A 17,696-nucleotide genomic window follows, 5' to 3' on the forward strand; every position below is an offset into this window, starting at 1 on the left:
CCCAATGCAGGGCTTGATCTCATGAACTGTGAAATCATGACCTGAGCTGAAATCAAAAGTTGGACGTTTAACTGACTGAGCCACTCTGGTGTCCCTGGCCCTGGTCTTTATTAGTAGCTGTGCACTTTCCTAAATCTCAGTTTCCATCATCATTCCCTTCTGGCTCATTCTCAGAATATTCTGACCCTAACCTCTCCTCAGCTCTGGAGGGTACTCTAAATGATTGAGCCTACCACATTCTTGCCGCCCACCCCTCCCTTATCCCTCACTTCCCTCCTTGCTGGACTACGCTCCATTCTCCATTATTAAAAATCACTCCCTTACACTGTCTTCAACTCTCCTGCCCTTTTTCAATATTGGTTTTACTGGAAAAGTAGGCTTCTAACCTTGATTAATACTGTATCTCTGCCAAACCCAAGCAGCTGAATAAGCTAGGAAACAAACAAACAAATTACAATCATGCTGAATGCTTCTCTTCAAATTCATGAAGCAAAACCATCAAAAGGGCTCCCTGTGCTGTCTGACAGTCCTACTATATTTCTTTAGTTAACTCATTCCCACTCTTTCCATGACAATTTCAACCTACTGCCTCTCCCCTCCAACCTCTAATATCCAGACCTTTCCTTCATTCCCTGCTGATACTTTCCTTCTTATTTCACTGAGAAAACAGAAGCCTCCAAAGGGAAACTCTGTTTCCTGCTACCATCACATTAACCAAGCTGTCCCATTCACCCTTCCTCCTGTTTTTTGGAAAGCAACATCTTTGCTCTTATCGCAGTCCATCCCTTGGCTTATGGCCTGGATTCTATCCACTTCTGCAATTATCCATTCTGTCCTCCAACACACACTTACCCTCTCTGCTGGAATATTCTTATTTGTACATTTTCAAAATGATAATCTATCTAAAATAAAACCTCCCTTGCTCCCTCAACCAACACCATTATTTATCTCCCTCTATAACAAAACTCCTTATCTCTCTTCACTGTCTTCACTTCTCTTTTCCCATTGTCTTTAGAATTTATGCCAATAAGGCTTTCATCCACACTATATGACCGAAATCTCTCTTGTTAAAGTAAATAGTGATTGCATTAATTCTGAATCCACTGGCATTTTAAATAGGATGTTAAGAGTCAGTAAGGTAAAGCATTTCAAAAAGGGCACCAAGATACAATCATAGCATATTTGAAAGTTAGAGACCTATATTACTACTGTTGGTTCAGCCAAAAATGAGACAAGCTGTGTGTTAATTTCCTGGAAAATAGTTTCTCATGGTTAACAAGTGTGTCAAAGAAAACTTCTAATACTGACCAAATGCCTAGTGTTCACAGAATACACCATGTGTACGTTTTAACAAAATACCTGAAATCTGACCTGTTAATGTATTTCTGAGGTCATAGACATACCCAGAAATCTCATCATTTAGCCCATGAATCACATTTGGTCCGTATTTACAACCTCACTGACAAGGATACGTATATAACAATTTTCAGTGTGCAATAAAGAAACAACGCCATTTGTTCTAGTGAGTTTCTTTGGCTTCATCTACACTTGTGATGTACTAAAGGAAACATGAGAGAGAAAAATGCCAGAATGAATAATGCTATGATGACTGGGCAAAAAAACCCAAATAGCGAAATGATCTTCCAAGGGCAGAATTCCTTGATGGTTTGTAAAAGAAATGTTTCTTGACATAAAACAGTAACTTACGAGGGGAGATATATACATATAAAATGTAGTCACTGGTAACAACATTCTTCAAACCTTTATTTTATAAAGAAGGAATTTCAGGTCCAACAGAAGCTGAGCCATTTCCAGAAACAAAAAAAAAGAATAGAAATCTAGAATTTTCTATATCCTTCCACTCTGCTTTCTCCTCTGAAACAGCTATATTCTGGTGACAACCTTATTAATATAAACATTAACATTATCTCCCTGAGTTCTAAACTTCATATCTAGCTGCTTCCACAACATCTTTCTTTAGATGTAGACTAACAGGTATCATAAACTTTAAATAGCTCAAAGAAAACCTTTATTCTCCTCCCACTCAAAAGTTTTGCTCACTTAATTTTCTCATCTGAGTGAACAGCAATACCCAACTGCATGAGTCAAAAATCTAGGACTTATCCTTGTCTCTCTCTCACTCATCTTTTTTTTTTGTTTTGTTTTGTTTTAATAAATATCTGAAAGCTTAATTGATGCTTAGTAACAGTGCTTTGACACTTTTCTTTCCAGGTTATGAAGCAAATGCCAAAGTTTTCATGAACAACAACTGCCATTTTTTCACCATCTCTGAAATAAAATGTGCTCTTTGCGAAGTTTCACAAAATACAAGAGTGATAAATGGGATCTCCTGGGAGCCAGTTTTGCAAGATACAAATGCAGAGGAGGAGTTAACCAGACTTCTTCTTCCAGGTATTTGACTAAAGCTGTTTTTGTTTAAGCCATCAAATTTGCCAGAGTGGAAAAATTAGCAATTAGCATCAACAAGAAAAATCTACAAGCCAAAGTCATAGAAAACCTGTCTGCCAGGTTTTACTTATTTTAGATTTTTAAAATAAAAAATTACTTCATGTTGTTTGTAAGTTTCTGGCTATGTATGAAGACATTCAGTACTCAGATTATGTTGTGTTGTATGTGTTCTTGAACTTCAAATGTGACCATTACAAAGATGGTAGGGGCTAACCCTTTTCTAATTTGTACTGTCGCTGAGTGGCCCCAGATGCAGGGAGGAGCTGCCTGCTCACACTCAGTGGGGTAGCAGAGTCTCTCTTTGGTTGAACATCTGGAGGTGATCCCCCAGCAAAGTTGAGCTGTTGCCTTGCTGGCTGCAAAACACAAGACGAAACATCTGTGTGACAGATAAATGCACAGACTTGTGTGAATCTCGGCTGAGGGCCCATCTGTAAAATACACCGTGTGTCGTGTCATTCATCTGACACCAGGTGAGTTACTTTGGTAGGGAACCCAGCAGAGAGGAAGATGATGGCTGTGCTTCTCCTTCCCCTTTAATCTGGGCTCTTCCTCATCTGTCAGTATTTCTCTGTATCCTCCATGCTACCACACAGACATCGTACTGAATGCTAAGAATGTTGCAGGCACTCTATGACCATTCTGGGTTTGTAGCATACACTCATACATACTCACACCGACATTCTATGGACCAGATATGATAATTTATCTAAATTTCTAACATCTTAAGTGTTGCAATACTTATCAATCGCCGCTAGGATCATAATTATAGCAAATCTGTAACTACAGTGTTTTATATTCCATGTTAAATATCATCTAGTCTATTGGCAAATGATGTAAATTTCATGAAATAATATTTAACGGCTGTGTTGCTAACCTTTACACATGAGCACATTCAGCTCATCTCTGTGTAAGTTACTCTGAGACAAGCCTAGAAGTCAACATAAGTGCTGTCAAATAAAGTATCTTTAAATTCCATATTTTAAATTTTTCCCACAGAGATCTTTCATGTCCCCACAAATATCTTCAGATTTGGAATGGCAACTAAGAACAAGAGTGTGGAAGGAGTAAATCTGTTTCTGATGGACATCTGGTTTTCTGAAATTGTCAACAACACATTAAACACAAGTGTTTGAATGTGATTATTAAACTATGCAAAATGACCTTCAACCCAACTCATCACTTTCTTATTCTGCCTCAGATTTTAAGACAGATTTTACTTGAGGAATGGCAATGGCACAAGTTTTTGTTTTTGTTCTTGTTTTTGCTTTTAAATAAATGCAAAATTCTTCTTTTGGAAAATGAAACCTTTCCCTTAAGCTCCAAGGAAACTAGATTGTAAAACAATGATAAGATTCTGTCTCAAATCACAAATAGATTAGGAATGTACCAACTGTTCTCAAATACAACATGCAGAGCTTGGAGGGTTGTCAAATCAAGAGGTCTACTTAGAGAAGAACTCTACCTCACGCCAAAAATCTCCATGTCATTTCACTTCCGTGCATTTTAGGGAAATAACCAGGAGAACCAAAACTAAATGACAAGAGAAATATTTTCTAAGTATTAGTTCATCATTCACATAAATTAAAAGTTTAAACTGAAAAATATGCCTTCTTCCCAGTATTGAAGACATATGAAACTAATCGAGGGATTAAGTGAATTCTAAATAAACACGTATTTATCTTTATAACTTTAAATTGTTGTCTAAAACAACATGTGCAATTAAAATACGCTTTTCTGGCTTCAAAACATCCTAATATTTCAATAACTTAAATAGGTGTTAACTTCTGGAACTGGAAAGGATACTGAAAATTTCCTCCTTCCAGGGAGTTTGAGAAAGTTACCCACTCACTCTTTATTCATTTGACAATTATTGTTGAACCCTTACTGTATGCCACACCCTGAGAAGAGCAGTCAGTTAGGCAAGCTCTCAGAAGAGAAAATAGAGAGTAAGCAACTAAAGACTGTAATTTAATGTGGTAAGGAATGATGGGGGAAGGGGTGAGCATCTGTGTCTAATTTGTGTGGGCAGGAAAGGCCCTCAGAAGAGGTGAGGTTTAAGCTACGATGGACTCCAACACCAAGGTCAAGTCATGAAAAGATCTGGAGGTTGAACCTTCCATACAGTACAGTGGCCAGCACAACTCCTGGAGATAGAATGACATTCCCTACAGACTGGAAGAGAGGCCAACATGGCTGAGGCTCAGCAAGTAAGAGAAGGGAGTAGGAGATAAGGTCAGTGGGGGGTCAAGAGCCAGAATATGACAGCCCTGTAGGCTACAAAAAGATATTTGTATTTTTTTAAATTAATGTTTTATTTATTTCTGAGAGAGAGAGAGAGAGAAAGAGAGAGAGAGAGAGAGAGAGAGAGGCAGTGTGGGCAGGGAAGGAAAGGTCAGAGAGAGAGAGGAAACACAGAATCCGAAGCAGGCTCCAGGCTCTGAGCTGGCTGTCAGCACAGAGCCTGATGTGGGGCTCGAACCCAAGAAATGCGAGATCATGAGATCACGACCTGAGCTGAAGTGGACGTCCAACTGACTGAGCCACCCAGGTGCTCCAAGGTATGTGTATTTTATCTACTAAACAATAAAAAGCAACTGGGGAGTTTTAAGCAAGCCATTAACATGATTTGATTTGCATTTATTTGTAAATGATCACTTTGGCTACTGTAGAAGATTGGATTCTGGTGGGCAAAAGTAGAAACAGAAAGCCCTGACTTTTAAGACATAAAAACCTTAGCAAGAGGGTGTTACAAGACTTAACTAGAACACAAATGACCTATTTTTCCTTCTTTTACAGCACTGTGTCATTTTATGTCTTTTTATATTGCGTAATAGAATTTTCCCCTAATAATCCCCTTTCCAGTCTTCAGTTGATATATTTTCTTTCAACTTTTTCTTTCTTTGGTTTTTTTGGGGTAATGAATAGAGGCACAGTTAAGGGAAGGCACCCTTGGCAATTTTGGACTGTGTCTCAGAAGAGACAAGATCTCAAAGGCAATGATCTTCAAATCAATCGAATGAGAAACACCTCCCTTTCTCCCCATTCGTCAACCCTGACTATGGTCATCTGGATAGTAGTACAAACCCTATTTAAAATGGATGACCAAGAATAAACCCTAGAAAATAATTGCCACATGGAAATGTGGGCCCCAGTGTAGCCAGATTTTCAATTTTTCTGACAATGCCAGAAATCAGATTTATATTTGAAATCTTTCTATTTTTAAAGATTGACAAAAAGTTGAAATGCTGTTTAAGATGCCTGGCTGTCCAACAACAGCAGTTCAATGGAATGGATCCAGTCCGCTGAGTGTCCACCTATGACCTCTGAAAATAACCCCTTACGGCCCTTCTTCCTTAAGCATTCTATGCTTTAGATCATTGAGAGCTGATGTCTGCTTGCTCTTAAAATATACCATCCTTTATACTTGTTATTTGTTTTATGTTTTCTACATGGTCAAAAATTCAACTACTTTGCCTGGGGCTGGAGGTAGGGGTAGGAATTGACTACAAAGAGCAACACAAAGAAAGTTTGGAAGTTGAGGGAACTGTTATCTATCTTTATTGCGGTAATTATATGACAATATGCATTTGTCAAAACTCACTGAATTATAGAGGAAAAGGAATACATTTTGCTGTGTAAATTATACCTCAATAAATAATTCATAATTAACCGTAAAGAAAAAAAGGTCTGCTCCATGATGAATACAAAGACTCAAGCTGGAACAAAATTTAGTAGTTCGCTTTACAGCAAAGTAGCTTGATGCAAGATTGAGGCAAGTAGGAAATGTGTGTCTTGGAAATATTTTAGCACTTCCAGATAACCATCTTCATTAACAGAATAAGAAGAAAACTATTAGTGCCAAATAAGAATGTAAATACCACATTAGATTTAAGTTGTGCTTACCGTGTTTACAAAGCACTCTGAGTACATCCTTTCATGTAATCCTCACTATAAATCTCTAAAACATGCAGATTAGAGAATTACTAAACAAGGAAGCTCAATACTTTGTCCAAAGTTGCAAAACTAACAATTCTGCAGGACATCAGAAACTTCTCTTGGAAATGTTACCAAGCATTCTAGACTTTGCAACTCATATGACCTATACATTATATAGAACTATCTTTGACTAGAACGATCTGTTTGCAGGCCTATGAACCATTCAAGGGAAAGAACAGGCCTTCTTTATTTTCATTTTCAGAATGCAGCATAGTGGTTGCTAATAAACCATTGTGGAACACCATCAATGACTCCATGCCAGGAAATTATTTTTAGAAGTGAGTTTTTATTGCTGGTTGATACAACTAAGTCAATAGCAAGAGAGTAACAGTACATTTTGGATATGGGAGCTTAGCCCTGGATACAATTCTGCCTGAAGGAATGGGAATACTCTAGATCATATGACATTTCAGGGTCACTATAATCCCTTAGATTTTGTAAGCATTTAGAGAAAGGGCAGAAAGATACAGGGGAAGAAAACTAAAATCAAGAATTTATATGCAGCCAAAATCTAGAGCAAAGGAATTGCTACATATTGGTGGTTTTCATGTCCACAAATCACTTAGCTATATTAAAAATTCCTTAGTTAAGACTTAATTATTTCATCCTGTCAAATGAAACTATTTGTCAAGGTTGAGAAACAACCAAATTATTTAGCTTTCCTTTCTCTTTGAACAGCCTGGAATCAACATCAGTCAAACTACTCACATGGTTTAATTCCCCAGATATTTTTCTTTCCCCTATTTTCTTACCTCATAGTCATGTCCAACTATTGTTTTTCTCATTCAGTAAAAGCGTCTCTGACTAGATTAACAGTGCAGAGTGAAAAGGAAAGGTCGAGGTCCTTCCCTTGGTCTTCAAGTTATGAAAGCAGCACTGGGAACGTTTACGAAAGTTACACATTAATCCACTGAAATGGTCATTTAGTTTCTTTTACAAACATAGGATTTCATCACATCTAATAATAAAGCAACAAGCCATTTTCTGTATATTATAAACCATCAACTTGTAATTATGTAGTGAAATGCTTCTATATGAATCCTCTATGATGATGTAAGCCAGTATGGCAGTAAGTGGTTTTTTTTTTTTGAAGCTCAGCACATACCTACACGGATCTATTTACACTGGGCTAATCACGTCGAAATAACATCTATTTAAGGGCAAAGTCAAAGTTTCTTTTATAAACCTCTATAGATAGATAAATAATCTAGGAGGCTTTTTACTGTTATAAAATTAAGACTGCTTTTCAGTGCCTGCTAAAGTTTTTGGACATACTATCCATCTAATGGGCAAAAATGTAATCCTAAATCGTTGATTAAAGACTCTGCATGGAAACATACTGTCAAATGGATAGAGAGAAATTAAACCTGACAACGGTAATGCCTATTTTCCTAAATGAAAGACCAGTTCAAGTTTCTACTCATCCATTTTTCAAAACTTAAAACAAGGCATTTTCCAACCACCCAGAGAGGAGATGCCAAATTTGCATTTCAGTTGAACTTGATGAAGTCAGTAGACTTTCAGCACCAGGCGGACTCAGAACTTTTATGAAAGGATGTGCACCCAATCTAAAGAAATGGCAATTTTACAGCATGCAAGAAAGGCATGAAACATGGTCAGGCTAGGCTGTACTACACATACTGCACTCTCGGAAAATTTATAATCCAATGGATATCTGAATGTCTCATCACATAAACCAACTTCCAAATTAGTCATTGTAGGGAGGACAATGTGTGAAAAGTTGGGAAGTAGGATCAGGAAAACAGATTTCTTCATCCCAGCAAATCCAAACCAATCCCAAAAATAAATAAATACGTAAAATAAGATCACCCTCCTGTTTTTTTTTGCTTGTTTACCTTGTCTTTAGTTTTAAGTTTTATATTTTCTGGCAAAAATAAAATTAGGAAAAACTTGTCTTGGAGCACCTGGCTGGCTCAGTCAGTAGAGCACATGACCCTTGATCTCAGGGTCGTGAGTTCAAGCCTCACATTGGGTGTGGAGCCTACTTAAAATAAAAATTTATGTTAAAATAAGAGGGGTGCCTGGGTGGCTCAGTCAGTTGAATGTCTGACTCTTGATTTCAGTTCAGGTCATTATCCAAGGGTCAAGAGATTGAGCCCCACTTAGGGCTCTGTGCTGAGTTTGGAGCCTGCTTAAGATTCTCTCTCTCACTCCCTCTCTCTCTCTCTCTTCCATTCTGCCCCTCTCCCCCGCTCACGCACTCTCTCTCTAAAAATAAAAATTTTAAAAAAGAAGTAAAAAAGAGTAATTTTTTTAAAAAAAGATAACCTTGTCCTCTGCTTGGTGAACACTAAAATCATAAGTACACATTTAGGTTCAGGACAGGCTTTTGTGTCATATCACCTATGTCAGAAGCCCAGCTCTATCAACGGCTAGCTAGCCTCATCCCTGGGTCAATGTATTTAAGCCCTTTAAAATTAATTTTCTTGATATTAAAAAGAGTGACTTGTTAAGTCTGAGAAGATAATATGAATAAGAATGTTAGCATTGTGCCCCAGCTTACAGTGGGTCCTACTTATAAAAAGCCGGTATTACGTGAAAGATCCTATCCCTAAGGTACCTAAGGAGAAGGTGCTGAGAAGAGGCACAGTGCATAAAAGATATACCAGGAGTAATAGGTGCAGCAAAAAGCAAAAATGGGTCCTCATCTAATTATACTTAAAATTTTAATCTTCCCACAAGAAAGCCATGGATATAATTACCTTTATTAAAATAAAACTAATACAACAGGTTTCCTTGCTGTTTGATAATAGGAAGTGAGACTTAAAAAATGTAAACTTTCTGCAAATGACATATCAGATAAAGGGTTAATATCCAGAATCTATAAGGAACTCACCAAACTCCACACCCGAAAAACAAACAACCCAGTGAAGAAATGGGCAGAAGATATGAACAGACACTTCTCCAAAGAGGACATCCAGATGGCCAACAGACACATGAAACGATGCTCAGCATCCCTCCTCATCAGGGAAATACAAATCAAAACCACACTGAGATACCACCTCACGCCAGTCAGAGTGGCTAAAATGAGCAAATCAGAGAACTCTAGATGCTGGCGAGGATGTGGAGAAACGGGCACCCTCCTACACTGTTGGTGGGAATGTAAACTGGTACAGCCCCTCTGGAAAACAGTGTGGAGGTTCCTCAGGAAACTAACAATAGAACTCCCCTATGACCCAGCAATAGCACTGCTAGGAATTTACCCAAGGGATACAGAAATGCTGATGCATAGGAGCACATGTACCCCAATGTTCATAGCAGCACTCTCCACAATAGCTAAAACATGGAAAGAGCCTAAGTGTCCATCAATGGACGAATGGATCAAGAAGATGTGGTTTACCTATACCATGGAATACTACATGGCAATGAGAAAGAATGAAATCTGGCCATGTGTAGCAACATGGATGGACCTTGAGGGTGTTATGCTGAGCGAAATAAGTCAGGCAGAGAAGGACAAATATCATATGTTTGCACGTATAGGAGGATTAGGAGGAACTTAACGGAGGAACAAGGGGGAGAAGAAGGGGGGAAATGGTGGGGGAAAGGGAGAGAGGCAAACCATGAGAGACTCTTGAATGCTGACAAAAACTGAGGACTGATGGATGTGGGGGGGAGGGGGTATGGGCATGGAGGAGGGCACTAGTGGGGATGAGCACTGGGTGTTATGTGGAAACTAATCTGACAATAAACTATTTGTAAAAAAAAAAAGTAAACTTTCTGGAATGCAACATCTTTACAGTTGTTCTTGGGAACAAAAACAACTTGGGAAAATAAATTTCCTTGGGAACAGATACACTTTGCTCAATAGTGCACAAAATAGTTTTATTTTAGAACCACTTTCAGGGATATTTTGTAAGAAAAAATAACACACACACACACACACACACACACACACACACCCTATGTTTGTGTGTGAGCACAGGCATCAAAGAATATAGTTCCCTGGGTTGCTGCGGATGGATGATCGGGGAAAAGGAGTAGGTATGAATCATGAGGGGTTATGAAGAATATGTAACATTTCTGTTAGAAAGCTATGTCAAGAAAAAGAACACAACAGACAATACTCAAATAAAGGGTCAAATTCTCTTCTAAATATTAATGAAAACTCCCCATTTGCTCCATTCCAGCATTTGAGCAAAATTATATTCATGCCTTGTCAGACATAATAGCTACCTGTTTTAATAAGGGCAATGCAGGACATCTGCTTAGACTCCCTTTTACTAATCTTGTTTTAGATACATTTTTATTATGATAAAGTAACACTCATGTCAAAATGCCTAAGTATCTTAGTAATAAATATATAATAAATACTTATATCTACAGTGAACTTTGACATATGTAAGATATCATCTCATGATTTATCTGGGTTTTTAAAAAAAGTGTTGGCTGATGTCCAGTCATAGGAATGCATAAGATATTTATCACAGAGTATATTACAAAGAAAGAAAGAAAGAAAGAAAGAAAGAAAGAAAGAAAGAAAGAAAGAAAGAAAGAAAGAAAGAAAAGAAAAGAAAAGAAAAGAAAAGAAATAAAGGAAGGAAGGAAGAAAGAAAGAAAGAAAAGCAAGATATAAAAAGGATCAGAGAATCCAAAGAGGTAACTAAACAAGTTTCAAGTTTTACTTCCTCAAAGAAAACAATTTTCTTCCTCATGTTCCCTATCCTAGTACTTAACACATCGTATTGCCATTTACTGAATATTCCACTCCCTTGCTCCCCACACTTTAAGCTCCATGAGGATTCTGAATGTTATTTTCTTAGTGACTAAAATAGTGTCTGGCACAAAGCAGAATTCAATGAGTTGCTAAATGGATAAATGCATCATAAATTAGTATTTCATTCAAATAAGTACTGAATGAAGAAAGACGTTTCTTAAATTTTTCTGCTCATGTGGTTTTGATAGAATGAATATGAAAAACATAGGTATTAGAAAAATTCTAATTAAAATAGAAATTATTTGGTGTGCATCAATTCTATTCTATAAATACTATAACAGAGAAATAATTCCAAGAATAATGTCATTGAGCAAAGGGGCAGAGGTCAAGGCCAGATTATCTCACAACACAAAAGCCTGAAGACCCTCAGGAAAATTTCTGCATATCATTCAGATAGTGTTCAACTAGAGATTTGCCTTCCTATTAATTAGGCAGTAGTTGGAATACTTCTTCAAAAACCATACAAATGTCTAAGTAACTGCAGTGTACCAGAAAAATCTGTGGCAATATTCAAATTTAAAATGATCCCAGAAGAAAATCAGCAATACCCTCTTACTTTTTTGTTTGCCACTTTGTATTTATGGGGAAAATTCTACTTTAGAAACTATTTTTACCTTTCAGTAAATAAACAAAAGATACCTGGCAAAAGCAACAATTCTCCCTTTTTTTTCCTTAATGTTTACGGTTTACTTTTGAGAGAGAGAAAGAGAGAGAGAGAGAAGAGTGTGTGCACATGAGCACAAGCAGAGGGAAGGGCAGACAGGGGTAGACAGGGTCCAGAGAAGGCTCCATGCTGACAGCAGAGAACCTGATGCGGGGCTCAAAATCGCAAACCACATGATCATGACCTGGTTGGGTGCTTAACCGAGAAAGCGACCAGCATCAATCTTCTTTTGATACTAGCATAAAGAAACTTGGTTTTTAAAAAATGCCCACAAGTCATCATTTCATGAATGTACCAGACATTATAAACAGAAATTGTTTAATGCATTTGTGAATATTTTAAATGTCTCAAGAAAAAGAATAAATAGTATAAGCTATGATTTTCTTATGGTTAAACTTTTCAAAATATCTTCAGTGAAATTAAAATATTCAACCTGATGAGCAGAAAGACAAATCATTCTGACAGGTTTTCCACTCACTTTTCTACCTTGTCCCACGGTGTGGATATAACAATACAAATACTGTATATACCCATTCCAGGGATATTTCTGCTAAGTGACTCAAGTACTTACACCATAATTGTATGAGACAAATAATTCTTATGATACACAAATTTCCCATGTAAATGTCATTAAAGTATCAAGCAATGGGTAGGTAAGTTATTTACTATGAGTAATAATATTTACATTGTATAGTTATAATAAGCAGGAATGACTGCTTTCATAAATGCATTCAAATAATAGCAAGATATGACAAAAGTTTCACAATTTAATAAGTAAAATAGTATATAAACTGAAAAATATAGGTTTGCTTCGAATTCTTCTAATGATTATTAGCAATTCCATTACATCATTAAAAGTTTCATACCAAGGGGAGGGGTTCCTGGTTGGCTCAGTTGGTCGAGCACTGACGGGCTCAGGTCACGTTCCTATAGTATGTGAGTTCGAGTCCCATGTCGGGCTCTTTGCTGACAGCTCGGAGCCTGGAGCCTGCTTCAGTTTCTGTGTCTCCCTCTCCCTCTGCCCCCTTTCTTCTCTCTCTCTCTCTCGCTCAAAAATAATATAAAACATAAAAAAATTTCATACTAGCAGGGCACCTGAGGGGCTCAGTCAGTTAAGCATCCAACTCTGGGTTTTGGCTCAGGTCATAATTTCATGGTTGGTGGGTTCAAGTCCTGTGTCAGACTGACAGTGCACACACAGCCTGCTTAGAATTCTCTCTCCTTCTCTCTCGGCTCCCCTCCCTCAAGAATAAATAAACATTTTAAAAAATTTTATATCAGGAAGGATAATCATATTTAATATGCTATAGGTGAGAGAGAAATATGCTTATTTTTTCTTTTGTTGTCACTGCATTTTTTTTGCTTCTCTAAATCTTAAAAAAAGTTGAACGAGCAAAAGGAAAGGATATTTTCAAATATGTTATCTGTATGCCTATGTCTTTATGCGAGCATATATTTCCTGCTACTATAAGTAGCTCAAGAGCAGGGACCATGTTTTTATTGATGCCAACTATTTGGCTCCAATTTGAATGGATTCAATATAGATTCATCCATTTTAACAGGAAAAAATGACATAAATTAAATTTTCTGTGGTTATTTTTCATTAATGGGTATTCAAAATGGTTAGAATATACATAAATATATAATTATAAAGAAACATGTTGGTTTTTGGCATCTAAGTTATGGCCTCACATAATGTGAAATAAATGTTTTCATCACCTCCTGGGGAAGGGGGAACAGTAGCAACTCATTTCTTGATGGTTCTATGGTGAATACTTCAGAAGAGGTCAGAGATTCAATATTTTCTTCTTTAAGATTCTTCTCTGTTCCCTTACACAATTGAGGGCAGGTGAAATATTTTCAAAATCTGGAGAATACCCAATGTACATATGCCACTTGATCAAACATATGGAATACATACTTGGAGAGAAGCCAAGTGGAGACCTGCCTGAGTAATCTAAACACCCAAGCTGAGAGGGGTTAATATATAAAGATCAGCTTTGTACTTTGAAGTTTTCTGGACTTCATTTTGCCTAATTAAGACAAGATTTAATAGTCAAACCACTGTACAAACATGTACCTGAAAGTATAGGTTTGTTTCTAATTTTGGGAAGAATTCTTAACAGATTCCAGGGAATCAGCTCCACATGGGAGAAGGTCTCTGATAAGATTTGCTTTTCTCATTGCTCAAATGCAAATGCCTGCTTTTCATCTAAGTTTCTTCCATGTGACTGAGGTTAGCATCCGCCTGTCAAAATCTCAAGTGTGACACTAAAATATAAAGATTCTGTTATTAGCATACCACTGAGTCTGAAACACCAGCATCTTTAGGTCGTGAAAAATGTATTCCAAAATATTCTTAAAAATATTCATAGGAGTCTAACGAACCTAATTCCAGATCAAAATATTATGAGGCAAAAGCTAGGATTCCCAAACTTTCTTTCTTCATAATTTTTTTCTCACTAGTCACTGGACAATTTTCCAAGAATACCCAGTAGTTTTAAGTAATGGTGAGAGAACACAAAACAAAAAAACTGAACTCTACCATCAGATAGCAAACATATGCAGGGCCACATTTAAGTCAACGAGTACTCTACTACTACACAAGAAGGAAATTGATCTCCTCCAGTGAGACTGATTTGATAAATTTACAGAAATGCAGTAGCAACGAAACAAGCATAAATCTGATGATATATAAAGATTATGCAATATAGTGAAATATAGTCTACAGTAGAATGAAAGATGGCAGGATAGGCAGTTACCACCGCCATCCACCCACAGCTCCTACCTCCCCAATCCCACACACATACACATCATCTTTGAAAGCATCAAAGGGCTGGGCTGGAGAAATTTCTGTTCAGTAGTATTGTCTTCAGCCTGTGTTTCCTTCATGGCTCTGCCCTGTTAAGCTGGAGGCCAAAGAGAAGAGAAAAACTCTTGCCCTACCTATCATATACTTACTGCAATAAAGTGAGCACATGATAAAGATCCCCTTTCTCCTAAATGCTATTAGAAAGATCATTTGAACTTTGTCCTAGAGGTTTTGCTTTGTTTATATCACAATACAATAAAGCTTTTAAATAGTAATCCATTTTTAAGCTACCTATCAGTAAACAGAATGCCATTTCTTAATATACAACCTTTCTCCATGATATGTATTTTAGGTGACACAGTAACAATGGAGAGTGAATAGAATTATGATATCCAGGACCATAACACTGTCCAGGAAGAAGAAGACTCTGCTTTGTAAACTCATAGCAGAGAGTAGTGGCAAATCAGGGTAGATCACTTTTGGTTATGAATTCATTGAAAATGTTTTACTCGCCTGGCCTGTCTGATATTGTTATAGTGTAATCACTGTTTCTTTGTGGTTGCCTCAGCAGGAGAGCTCCTAAGGATGTGGTGTGATACAGACATCAGCTTTCCATTTTGGCCACAACAAGGCTGCCAGAAAATTACCACATATTTCTGAGAAATTGCTTCAAACACTGTTTGGAATAAAGTGGGGCATACTAAAAAATAAATATAACATAGATACGTACAAGTTGCTGAGAAATACTCTGTTGGCTAACCTTGTCCTATCTGCCTGCACCTGTGCAAACTTTTTGAGCTGTCAATCCACCACATAAAACTCTGCCTCAAGCCTTTCCTACACTACCAGAAAATGGGGTTCTGTACCCAAGTACCTGTATGTGCTTTTGTATTAAAATAGGTCCTCAGTCATAAAAGCCCTTACTAATCTATAATCTCAATTTTGGTATAATTGAGATTGCTGTAAACATCCTGTGACTGTTGTGATGGTGCAAATACTGATATTGGGATGCTGTCCCTGAGGGCTGGGATGATGATCTCCTTTTGATGGTAATGGATAGATACCAACATTCTCCTCTCATGTGCCCAGATCATTAAAGAGAACCTCAATTCTCCCCATTGGTGGATACGACATTTTGACTTTGGCTTGGGGGCTTACTTTGTTCATGTGGATCTGCTGCTGGTATTGCTTCTGTTTCTCCAAGAATTGCTGGTGTTGCTGCTGAATGACCAGCTGAGCCAATGTGCTCTGAGGCAAAGGTGCAGACTGGGTTCGATTCAGGGGTCTGTGACGGGGTAATTTGTGGGTACCTCTAATGCCAGGTGAAATTCTCTCTTTTGTTGCCAACGGAGACTGAGGATGTAAGGGAACTCCGCCTGAAAAAAGATATATATATATATGTACACACACACACACACACACACAATTTGCTTTATAAAAGACAAAAGGCCAAAAAGCCACAGAAAATAGATATATGAGAAATTTGATGAAAACTAGTGATTCTTCTAGGCAAACATGCCAGAGAAAATGCCAGGCAGAAATGCCAGAAATGGGTACAGGCAGAAATGCCAGAGCATTAAATAGGTATGCATCTCACTAGTGACTCACCAGTAATTGACTCTGATATGTACGAAGGTTTAATATAAGGTGTTTTCACCACCATGTATTTAGAGGAATAAATGAAAACAGTAGCCTTTCCCACAACACCAAGTGTCAGGGAGACCCTTGTATGACACTGTAAATCTTTAACAGGGTCTTGGGATAAAGTTACATTACGTTAGAACACTGATAAAATAAAGCCCTAAGCTGATGGTGCCATTCTTAATTACCAGTCACAAGAAGCTTTTGCTGTCTCATTTGTTCTTTCAGTAATAAATGCTGCAGGAGAGCTTGGTGGCTGCTGTTGGGTTTCCCTTCCAAAGCGACATGGGGATGGCTTGAAGATGCTGGGATGCTGCCCCCATACTGCCCAGGCAGATGAACACCTTGTCGGAGCGTCTGAGTCTCACACTTCTGTTTTTCTTTGAGTGAATTTGAAGCCTGTGTCAAGAAATAATAAAGATGTTAATCCTCTTTCATCCATTAGGTCTGTACACCATTAGATGAGTTTCTTATTCCATCAGTCTCCCTTCCCCTACCCAAAAGAAATTCCATCTTACTGATGGCTGAATAGGGAAAATGTATATAACAGCATGTCTTTTTTTTCTCCTAGTTTTTTTTTTTTTTTAATTGAAGTATAGTTGACATACAACACTATACTAGTCTCAGGTGACATAGTGATTCGGCATTGTTGAAGTGCTCATTATGAACTGCTCACCATGATAAGTGTAGTTACCATCTGTCACCATATGAAGTTATTACAATCTTATTGACTATATTCCCTATGCTGTACTTTACATCCCCTCAACTTATTTATTTTACAACTGGAAGTTTGTACCTCTTAATTGCCTTTACCAATTTTGCCCAAGAGCATGTCTTTTTAAACTACCTGCATTAACAAAGAAGAAATAAAAATAATGTGGAAGCACGGGAGACAATTTAGTATTGAGTAGCATTGTACTGAACTTAAAGATTATTTTAGCATTAAATAATAACACTACTAATTTCAGGCTAATAACTGGGAAATTTAATTTTAAAATATCTGAATATATTGTTTAAATAAAAGGTATACTGGAAACATAAAATTGATTCAAAGTGCTGAACTAGTGACTGTATCTTAGCAATTAGGAAGCTGAAGAAAAAGAGAACCTGGGTGGCCCAGTCCATTAAACATCTGACTTTGGCTCAGGTCCTGATCTCACGGTTGGTGAGTTTTTGAGCCCTGCATCAGCTTCTGTGCTAACAGAGTAGAGCCTGCTTGGGATTCTCTGTCTCCCTCTCTCTGTCCTTCCCCCCACCCCTCAAAATAAATAAATAAACGTTAAAAAAAGAATCTTGGATAAGACAGTCTATAATTTTGGAGTTTCACGCAGAAGGAGCAATTCCTCTAATGACCTCTAATAAGTTCACAGAGCTGT

General features: G+C 37.5%; 1 protein-coding gene across 4 annotated transcripts in view; it reads right to left on the reverse strand.

Annotated features, from left to right (window-relative positions):
- HDAC9 (histone deacetylase 9) overlaps positions 1–17,696 on the reverse strand; it is a 908,040-nt gene that overhangs the window by 353,487 nt on the left and 536,857 nt on the right. For all 4 annotated transcript variants that reach the window (XM_077757662.1, XM_077757659.1, XM_077757660.1 and 1 more), the window contains 2 exons: positions 16,509–16,719; positions 15,838–16,055 (listed from right to left, as the gene is read on the reverse strand). In XM_077757662.1, the coding sequence (XP_077613788.1) occupies positions 15,838–16,055; positions 16,509–16,719 (429 nt within the window). The remainder of the gene's footprint in view (positions 1–15,837; positions 16,056–16,508; positions 16,720–17,696) is intronic.

Source organism: Crocuta crocuta, unplaced genomic scaffold, assembly GCF_008692635.1.
Source record: "Crocuta crocuta isolate KB4526 unplaced genomic scaffold, BGI_CrCroc_1.0 scaffold62, whole genome shotgun sequence".
Classification (NCBI taxonomy): Eukaryota; Metazoa; Chordata; class Mammalia; order Carnivora; family Hyaenidae; genus Crocuta; species Crocuta crocuta.